The sequence below is a fragment of the Galeopterus variegatus genome, unplaced genomic scaffold (assembly GCF_000696425.1).
Source record: "Galeopterus variegatus unplaced genomic scaffold, G_variegatus-3.0.2 Scaffold1620, whole genome shotgun sequence".
Lineage (NCBI taxonomy): Eukaryota > Metazoa > Chordata > Mammalia > Dermoptera > Cynocephalidae > Galeopterus > Galeopterus variegatus.
The window spans coordinates 279,779-290,147 of record NW_007727731.1 but is presented as its reverse complement, the minus strand read 5'-3'; the positions used below and the strand labels follow the sequence as shown (position 1 = coordinate 290,147).

The following is a 10,369-nucleotide window of genomic DNA, read 5'->3' as shown; positions in this document are numbered from 1 at the left end:
CACAGCTCCTGAGGTCAATACCATCATCATCTCATGCCACACTCAGAGACTTCAGGTCCAGGAGCTCTACCAATTTATGCAAAGTCACATGTCTTACGAGCAGAGGCAGGTTATGAACCCAGGTCCTTCTGGTGTAAGGTCTAGTCATGTAACCCTGACACTCTTCCATTAGCAAAGTTAATCCACAGTTAATGAGGCTAAGAAGCTTTCCAAATCCATACATCCATTTCAGCCACCCTGAAAATATTTCCCTGGACATGGGTAGAGGAGCAGAATTTTCATCACCCATCTCATAGAAGAGTCAACTGAGGTGGTGGCACCTGCCTGGGAAGTGGCAGAAACTGAACCACATCACCACTGCCTTCTATACTCATTCTCATGGACTCCCTGGGAGCATCCACAACAAGCCATCACTTTGTTTGCCCACCTGAGTCCTGCCAGAATGTATCCTTGAGGCCAGGATACTTCAACAGAGAAAAGGAGTTACAGATGATGCAGCAAGCTGTGGCCATGAGAACACTGGACATGATGTCTCTCTTGTCTGAGCTGGGTGGAACATCCAGCAAAAGACCACGCAAACTTGCCTCTCAGAGCATGTGTCGGTGGGTGGGGGAACATACAGTTCTCCTGAGGACTCTTTAAACAACCAGTACACCTTTGTTTTGTCCATGCAGTTCTACCTGCCTGAAATGCCATGCCCTCATATGCCCAAGTCCACCTGCTGGATGGAGGCCTGCTTCCCTTGCAAAGTTTACTTTAGGTGTCATCCCCAGGCCTCCCTATCCACTGCATAAAGAAGAGGATAAAATCACAGGCTGTGATGGTCAACATACTGGTTGTTAGTCTCTAGTGAGCTCTAGCGATCTGGGACAGGTAACTGAACCTCTGTGAGACTCGAGTTGTTCTTGTGGAAAACAGTGATGATAATAGAACCTAACTATAAGAAGTTGGGTATTAAATGAGGTGACATGAGGGTACTTCAAAAAGTTTTTGGAAAAATGGAATTAACACATAGTACGATCTTTCCATGAACTTTAAAAAGTACCTCCTCGTACATAATGCCTGCCTACCAACCCACAGCAAGGAAGCAGTGAAGGTCACCTATTATGATTATTTGGTAATTATTTGTTTTCTCTTTGCTCCCACAACATCCTGGAAAACTCGACCCAAGAAAGCTTTTAAAATATTGCCAGATTCCCTACACGAATATGCCAGAACCCAGGCAAGTGTGGAAAGAGCCACTTTAGCTTGAACAGCTATGAAGGGCCTCTCCAAATAGGTGACATCTGAGAAGAGACCAGAAAGATGAGAGAAGCACTGCAGATATAGGGGCAGTGTCCCAGGCAAAGCGAAGTGCAAGGACAAAGGCTGGGATTGGAAGGGAATTGTCATGGTCAGGTTGGCGTGTCTGAAGAGTAATGAACAAGGGAAAAAGAGAAAACCCAAGGTCCAAAGTGATCGGCCAAGATGGATCAGGTGGGACTTGCAGGCCTTAGCGTGAGGTTGGATTTATTTCAAACGTGACGGGAGCCCTGAGAAGGAAGCATCATTTATTTTTCAACCATTGACTGAGCACCGACACTGTTGTAGGGCTGCAGATAAATGAGAAGCCAAGGCCACTTCTCATAAATGAATGGACACGACAACAAGAAAATCCAGAGGGTTTCTTGGCTTCCAAATTACCCAGGAGGCGTCTCCGAACTAGGTGTAGGGCTGCAGATAAATGAGAAGCCAAGGCCACTTCTCATAAATGAATGGACACGACAACGAGAAAATCCAGAGGGTTTCTTGGCTTCCAAACTACCCAGGAGGCGTCTCCGAACTAGGAGAGAAGCAGCAAGGCCAAAAATCTCGTCCACTCACCTGCGCCAACTCCATCAACGCCGCCGTCATGCTGGGATCCTGTGGACAGAGCAGGGACCAGGGATCCCGCACGCTCAGCCGGTCCCCGGCCCCCACCCCTTCCCTGCCCTGGGCGGGGGTGACCTTGGCTGACTGTCGTACTCCGAGCCTCAGTTTCCCCCGTGTAACATGCGCCCAAAGCCCAGAGCGCCAAGTCGGGGCTGCGGAGACGGAGAGCTAACGCGGAGAGGAGGAGCGGGTGTGCCAGGGCTACAAAGACCCGGAGGGGGACGTATCCTCCCCGCTGCCCTTCCCGCTCGGACCTGGGGAACGCGCCCCGCCCAACGCTCCAGGCCCCACAGTCTGTCAGGACCTTCCCGGCCCAGAGAGATGACGTCACCGCGCGAGAGCCCCAAATCCCGCCTCCCCCGCCGAGAGCCGCAGGAGGCGCCTCTGTCCTGGGCCGTCATTGGCCCAGAGTTCCCGGCCGACGCACGGGCAATGCCTTCTGGGTAATGCAGTTTTCCCCCTACATCCACCAGGGTGTGGGGAGTCTCTGCTACCCTTGTCTTCCTCCGTGTGAGTGCCCAAAAGGACCCGAGCGCCGCCTCAGGACTGCCTTTTTACAGTCGGCACAACCCGGGGGCACCAAACTGTCTGTTCTACGTCCCGGCATATTTAGGCTCAGGAGCCGGGGACACTTGCCCGAGGTTAGGGCAGGTGCAAAGGCGCTTAGCCTGGCCCTCCGCGGGTCCGTGGCTTCCGCTCAACCCATCTCTTTTGAGGATCCTCATGTAGGGCATATGGATAAATGAGCAGTTAACTGCCGAAAGGAGGACGCCGTTAAGTTCTGCCCCGAAACGTTGCAAACGGACAAATCGCCTCTCCTGCCAAGGTCTTCTTTGGCCCAGCGCTACCTTCGCAGGATGCACGGACTTCTGAGTCACATAGCTGGCCACGAGGACGCTAAGCGTGGATTTACCAACACTGAGGTTGGGGCGGTGAGAGTAGCGGTGGCTTGGAGGAGACTGAAAGACAAGTCAGACTGGGAGAAAATATTTTCAAAATATACCTCTAATAGATAATATGTCTATATATCTTTCTTTATATCCGTATCTATGCCTCCCAAACTCAATAAGAAAATAACCCAATTTTAAAAATGGACAAAATATATGAATAGATACTCCCGGGGCCTTGGTGTTATCAGCACCGCACTCTACCGAGTGAGCCACGGGCTGGCCCAGAAAATAACCCAATTTTAAAAATGGACAAAATATATGAACAGATACATCACCAAAGAAGATGAAAATTATACGGATGGTAAATAAGCACATGAACAGATGCTCATCATCAGTAGTCATTAGGGAAATGCAAACTAAAGCTGCAGTGAGATACTACTAAACATCGGTGAGATTGGCTAGAATTGTTAAGACTGTGTTGGTGCCAACGTGGAGCAGCTGAAACTCTCATACAATGCTGGTGGGAATGTAAAATGCTCCAATCACTTTGATGACAATGTAGTGTCTGCTGCGGGTTTCCAGAGGTTCCCTTTGTTCATGGACAATGTTGACTTTCCACATGGTAGCTGAGATAGATTCGTCCAGACAGCCTCCAAATCAGAACCTTGGAACTGCTCCCCTCATGCCACTCTGATTTGTGCAGAGATAAGGCCTCATTGTTTAAGCCTTTAATCTGTTTTGTTCTTTGTGCAGGGTTGATTGAGAAAATAATTGTGCTGTGCCAGGAGGGACCTTAAACTTTATGTGCCCCAGAGAGGATGGCAGGATGGCAGAGAACAGCTCTCAGCCTAGTTTGGTTTATTTTGCAACGTTGATCAATCTCTTTTAGGAAAAACTACGGGGGGTTGAGGGACTGACCTTGTGACTTGGATTTTAGGATCTCCTATGAGCCCTAAGCCCACCCTGATGAAGGGGTAGTTGGTGAGATAACCTCTAGTGCTTCTGGGAACAGCATGAGGTGAGTCACCTTTTGCCAGTGGATGTGTCACATTCTCCCAGCGCTGTGAGGGTAGCTGTCTCCTAGTATCTAGTCAGAAGTCACGGACTTTGAAGTGCAAAATCTAGTAGTATTAAAAGACCTACAGGGGCTAAGTAGGAAAAGTAATAGATAAGAAACACTGGAGAAACATTAAATAGTAGGGAGTGGTGGGGACTGTGGCAGACAAGGTTATATGTCTTCTCTAAAGGGACATACACAAATTTCATGTGACTGTGAGATTAGGGTGTATAGAAATTCTCAGGACCTATAGACCTTTTTTATCTCTTGTGGCTGAAGTCAGTGTGAGAGCAAATATCTGGAAGATTTCTGGTTTCCTATACCTCCCTAGGCTGTTAATTTTTTGGCCATCACTTCACAGGCAGTAACCCCAGGACAGAAGAGAGATCTTATAGTCCATGGATGGGTCTTTTGTGACCCAGCCAGCATTTGGGTAGGCATGGCCTTTATTGCTTTCCAGCTTTTGCTGCCACTGAAGAAGAGCTGACTCAAGATATGGGAATAGGGAGATGTTTGAATCAATATAGGGTTAATTGATCCAGATTTTTATGTGGAAACCTTTTTTCTTAACAGCTTTCTTGATGTACATTTGGCACATAATAAATTGCACATAATGAAATTACACAATTTGCTAAATTTGGACATGTGTACACCTGTGATATCACCATGATTAAAGTAACAAACATGTCATTGCTCCCAAAAGTTTCCTCAAGCCCCTTAATAATCACTCCCTCTCCAATCCTTTAACCCCATCTAACCACTGATTTGTTTTATACCACTATACCTGATATTTTCAGCCTCCTTAATTTTTGTCAGATGGTTACAAAAGGCATGTTACTGTGGTCTCGATTTGCTTTTGCCTTGTTATCAAGAAAGTTAAGCACCTCTTTTTAAAAATAGACTATTTTAGAGCCGTTTTAGGTTCACAGAAGAATTGAGCAGAAAGTAGAGTTCCCATATACATAGGCTCCTTCACTATCAACATCCTACACCAGACAAATACATCCTATACCAGATGTATTTGTTACAACTGATGAACCTACACTGACACACCATTATTATCCAGTCCACAGTTTTCATTAAGATTTGCACTCAGTGGGCCAGCCCGTGGCTCACTCGGGAGAGTGCGGTGCTGATAACACCAAGGCTATGGGTTCGGATCCCATATAGGGATGGCCGGTTCGCTCATTGGCTGAGCGTGGTGCTGACAACACCAAGCCAAGGTTAAGATCTCCTTACTGGTCATCTTTTAAAAAAAAAACAAGGTTAAGATCTCCTTACTGGTCATCTTTTAAAAAAAAAAAAATTTGCACGCGGTGGACATTCTGTGGGTTTGGACAAGTGTATAATGTTATGTATTCACCTAGCATCATACAGAGTAGTTTCACTGCTGTACAAATTCTCTGTTGAACACCTCTTTGTATTGATTGGCCATATCTATACCTTCTTTTGCGAAATGTCAGTTTGTCACTTTTCTGCCCTGTTTTCTTGTTAAGTCATATGTTCTTTTTAGATATTTTATATTTTTCTGATACTAATCTTTTATCAAATATATGTGCTGAAAATATTCTTTTGGTTTTTATCTTGTCTTTTCACTCTCTTCGAGGTTTCTTTTATTGAATATAATTTATTTCATTTAATCAAATTGTTTAATCTCTTCTTTGTTATTAATGTTTTTGTGTCCTGTTTAGGAAATCTTTTCCTACCTTAAGGGAACATGATAGTCATTTTTTAATTTTCAACTAAAAGTTTTTAAATTAGGTTCAGACTTTTGTCTTAATCTGTAGTAGATTTTTTGTGTGATGAAAGGTAGAAATGCAATTTCATTTTCTTTCATGTGGGAAACCAATGTTTCTAGCTCCATTGTCTAAACTGTTCCTTCTTTGACAACTGACCTGTGATGCCACCTCTACTGTATATCGAAGTTCCATATATGCATAAGTCCACTTCTGAGCTCTGTATTCTTCTTTCTTTGCCAATTTGTCTTACTTTTATGTCAACATTGCACTGCTTTAATGTGTATAATTTCACCATAATTCTAATATTTTGTTAAACAAGTCCTCCCTCCTCATTGATTTTCAGGGATATTCTTGGCTCTCTGCTCTTTTATGTAAATTTTAGAATCAGCCTGTCAATTCCCATGAACTTTCCTGTTGAGATTTTATTTGGATTTGTACTGAATATATACATCAATTTGGGGGAATAATTGACAAATTTGTATTATTAATTTCTCCATTCATATAGATCATTACTGTCTTTAAATAAACTTTTACAGCCTTATCTCTCAAGATATGGTCTGTTCCTTCATTTTCTCAACTATCTGTTCCTCAGGCACAGTGGACTCAACATGTCCATCCAGATGCTGCTCAATCTCTGCCTGTCCAGGAAATAGAAATGTACATACTAATTGTCACCCAAGTCAGATTCCTGGGAATAAGCATCCCCCCTGCCTCCACCTGTCTTCCCCTCTGTGTCTTTACCATCCTCTTGTTACCTGAAGTTAGCTTGGCATCCAGGATTCCCTCAAGGTTCTATGCCTTTGTATGTTCTGTCTCCTTCAGCTGCAATGCCCCTCTCACTTGTACTATCTGGCAATTCCTACATTAGTTCCATTAGGATTCAGCTTATGGGGCACCTCCTCCAGGAAGCGTCCCCTGACCTCTTTTGCTCTCCCATGTGAACTGGGTTAAGTGCCTGTCCCTGTGCTCTTGTAGAACCATAGAATATATATTAGAACGTATCACCTACTTGCAGTGCAGTCTTTATTCTATTCATACCCCCTACTCTAGACAGTAAGGTGGGGTCTCCACTTCAGGGCATCTTTCCCTGCTGCAGCCTTTGCTCCAGGATTTTTTTTTTTTTTTTTAAAGATGACCGGTAAGGGGATCTTAACCCTTGACTTGGTGTTGTCAGCACCACGCTCACCCAGTGAGCTAACCGGCCATCCCTATACAATTCCGAACCCATGGCCTTGGTGTTATCAGCACCACACTCTCCCAAGTGAGCCACAGGCCGGCCCCTGTTCCAGGATTTTTATTTAAAGCTATCGAGAGTCCAAAAATGGGGAAAGAATAAAATTGTAAACTTGGGTTTGAGAGATGTGAAAACACAGTAGGCATCAAAGGCACTGTTCTTATCCCCATTTTTCTACTGAAGTGGTAATTTTATTTCCTCTATGCTGGCATCACTAATAGGCCCTTTTTTGTATTGTATTTTCTTTAGATGAGAAAGCACATTCTGAGACCACAAAACCTTCCACTTCTCAGCCGCCCTGCCGGAGAGAGCCTCATTTTAAGGACAACTGACTCATGGAATCTTAAGGGACTCAGGTTGGTGTGAGACAGAGGATAAGGACAATCAGAAATTCAGGAAGGGTGCTTGAGCCCAGGGATAGTTTCCTATAGGGAGAACCTCCCCAGGAAGATGACCTCTGAACATAACAGTTTGTGAAAAGATCATAATTTGCTCTGAAGGGTTTGACAGAAGTGAGCCTCCCCAGGAGAAATTTTTCTTTCTTTTCTTTTTCTTTTTTTCTTTTTTTGGCAGCTGTCTGGTGTGGGGATCCAAACTCTTGACCTTGGTGTTAACACCATGATCTAACCAATTGAACTAACGAGTCAGACCATATTTCTGAAAAATATTGATCCCCCTGAAGGGGTGCGCTGTTCCTGGAGGTACTGTAATACCAGGTCCTCAGAAGTGATGGGTTTTGAGTAATCCTTTGCATCTTCTTCACTCAGGGGAAGTGGGGTGACAAATCTGTGGGGGGCAAAGCAATAAAGCAACAGTAAAGAAGGTGGGAGAGATTTTTGTAACAGCTCTTCTCTAACTCGACACATAAGGAGTCACACTGGAGATAAACTTTATGAATATAGAGAATGTGGAAAGGTCTTCAGCCTCAGCTCATTCCTTACTCAGCATCAAATTATTCATACTGGGGAGAAACCCCATGAGTGTAAGATATGTGGGAAAACCTTTTGCAAGTGGACCCACCTCAATCAATACCAGAGAATTCATACTGGAGAAAGATCTTTTGTATGTAATTCCTGAGGAAAAGCTTTTGGCCAGAGGAAACATTTTACTCAGCATCTGAAAAATTATACTAAAGAGAAGCCTCATAAGTATCACTGCTGTGAGAAAATCTTCTGAGGCAAATCATCACTTATTGCCATCTATAAAGTTGTGTTCAAAATTGACCTAGCTTAGGACCTTACTTACATCTGAGAATTTATAAAGGAGGGAGGATCAGTGGTTTTTGTACAATTATAAAAACCCTAAGTTGTAGCTCTACCCTTCATTTATACTGAAAAGTATAGTCATGTCTGCTTTCTTTTGGTTGCTATTTGCGTGGAATATCTTTTTCTATGCCTTCACTTTCAACTGTTGTGAGTACTTGAATTTAAAGTGAATTTCTTATACTTAGTAAGTATGTAGTTGGATCTTGTTTTGGGGTTTTTTTTTTTCTTTTCTTTTTCCCATTCAGCCACTCTATATCATTTGATTGGAAAATCTAATCCATTCACATTTAAAGTAATTATTGATGGAGAGGATTTGTTATTGCCATTTTGTTTATTTGCCAAACTGTTTTCTGTTTGTCTTGTAGCTTTTTTATCCCTCTTTTTCTCTCTTTTTGTCTTCCTTTGTTTCATTGTCTTTTGTTTTTGTTTTTGGTATCAATTTCTTTGATTCCTTTCTCTTTTTCTTTTGTGTAATTTCTATAGGTATTTTCCTTGTGATTATTATGGGGCTTTCATAAAATATCTTATAGTTAAAATAGTCTATCTTAAGCTGATAAAGCTTAACTTTATTTGCATACAAAAACTCTACACTTTTATCTCTCCTCTTTTCCCCATTATATGCTACTGATGTCACAATTTGTATCTATTTATGTTGTGTATCCATTAATATAATTTAGTTATAGTCGTTGTTAATACTTTTGTCTTTTAACTTTTATAATAGAATTAAGTGATTTATCCACTGTGGTTACAGTAATACACTATTCTGTTTTGTTTATATATTTATTTTTGTTAACAAATGTTTTGCTTCTATATTTATCTTTATTAATGAATGTCATACTTATCATGCTCTCATGTTGCTGTTTAGTGTCCTTGCATTTTGACTTGAAGAACTCTCTTTAGAATTTCTTCTGAGATAGGTCTTGTTGTAATGAACTCCCTCAGGTTTTGTTTCTCTGAGAAAGTCTTTATCTCCCCTTCATTTTTGAAGGACAGGATTACTGCATATAGTATACTTGGTTGACAGTTTTTTGTTTCAGAACTTTGAATATATTATCCCACTTCCTTCTTGCCTACAAGTTTTCTGCTGAAAAATTCTCTGGTAGTCTTATGAAGGTTCCCTTGTAATGACAAGTCACTTGTCTCTTGCTGCCTTCAACAGTCTGTTTTTGTCTTTAATTTTTGTCCACTCAATTATAATGTGTCTTAGTGTGGGTCTGTTTGGATTTATCTTATTTGATATACTTCATGCTTTCTAGATCTAGGTGTCTATCTTCTTCCTTGGGTTTGGGATGTTTTCAGCCATTATTTTTTTAGTAAGGTTTTTACTGCTTTCTCTCTTCTTTTGAATCTCTTATAATGCACATGTTGATTCACTTAATGGTATCCCATACATCCCATAGGCTTTTTCCATTCCTTTATTCTTATTTTTCTCCTATGACTGGATAATTTTAAGAGATCTGTCTTCAAGTTCACAGATTCTTTTTTCTGCCTGATTGAGTCTGCTGTTGCAGCTGATTCTGTTGCATTTTTTACTTCACTCATTATATTATTCAGCTCTAGAATTTCTATTTGGTTCCTTTTTTTTATGATTTCTATGTCTTTGTTGAACTTTTAGTTTTGTTCCTGTATTGTTTTCTGAGTTCATTAGTTGTTTCTATGTGTTTTATTATATCTTGCTGAGCTTCCTTAAAATAATTATTTTGGATTATTTTTAGATAAGTTATAGATCTCCATTTCTTATTACTGAAAAATTCTTGTGTTCCTTTTATGGTGTCATTTTTTTCCTTTTTTTTTTAATGAGTCTATGTTTTCTCTCTCTCTCTCTCTCTCTCTTTTTTTTGCTTTCTCATGATTCTAATGGCCTTATGTTGATGTCTGTACATTTGAGGGAGCAGTCACTTCTTCCAGCCTTTTTGAACTGGGTTTTGGTGGGCAAAGACTTGGCTGTGAGAGAACCAGCTTTGTGGTGTTTCTAGTTCATGGAAGTGTTAAGCTGTGTGGAGTACATGCAGCTCTGTCAACAGCTGAGGTCAACATTGACAAGAACATGGAGGTCCTTGGCAGCAATAGCTGTGTTTGACTGTGGTGGTGTCTGCCTGGGCTCTTGGTGTCCTCAGTGGTGAAGGTTGACAAGGTCTCCTGTTTTCCTTTTACCCCAAGTGGGGAAGTTGTAGCTAAGGGGATCCCTTTTGATGTTGTTTCTGGTGCACTGACACACATGCAGCTATAGAGGTACTGAGATCAGGGGTGTAGGTGCACCCATGTCATCATTG

At 42.0% G+C, this 10,369-nt stretch overlaps 1 protein-coding gene across 1 annotated transcript in view; it reads right to left on the bottom strand.

Moving 5' to 3' along the window:
* ZNF543 (zinc finger protein 543) overlaps positions 1 to 2,035 on the bottom strand; it is a 20,124-nt gene extending 18,089 nt beyond the window's left edge. The window contains exon 1 of the mRNA XM_008578043.1: positions 1,864 to 2,035. Within this exon, the coding sequence (XP_008576265.1) occupies positions 1,864 to 1,893 (30 nt within the window). The 5' untranslated portion in view covers positions 1,894 to 2,035. The remainder of the gene's footprint in view (positions 1 to 1,863) is intronic.
* Between the last annotated feature and the right edge of the window lie 8,334 nt (positions 2,036 to 10,369).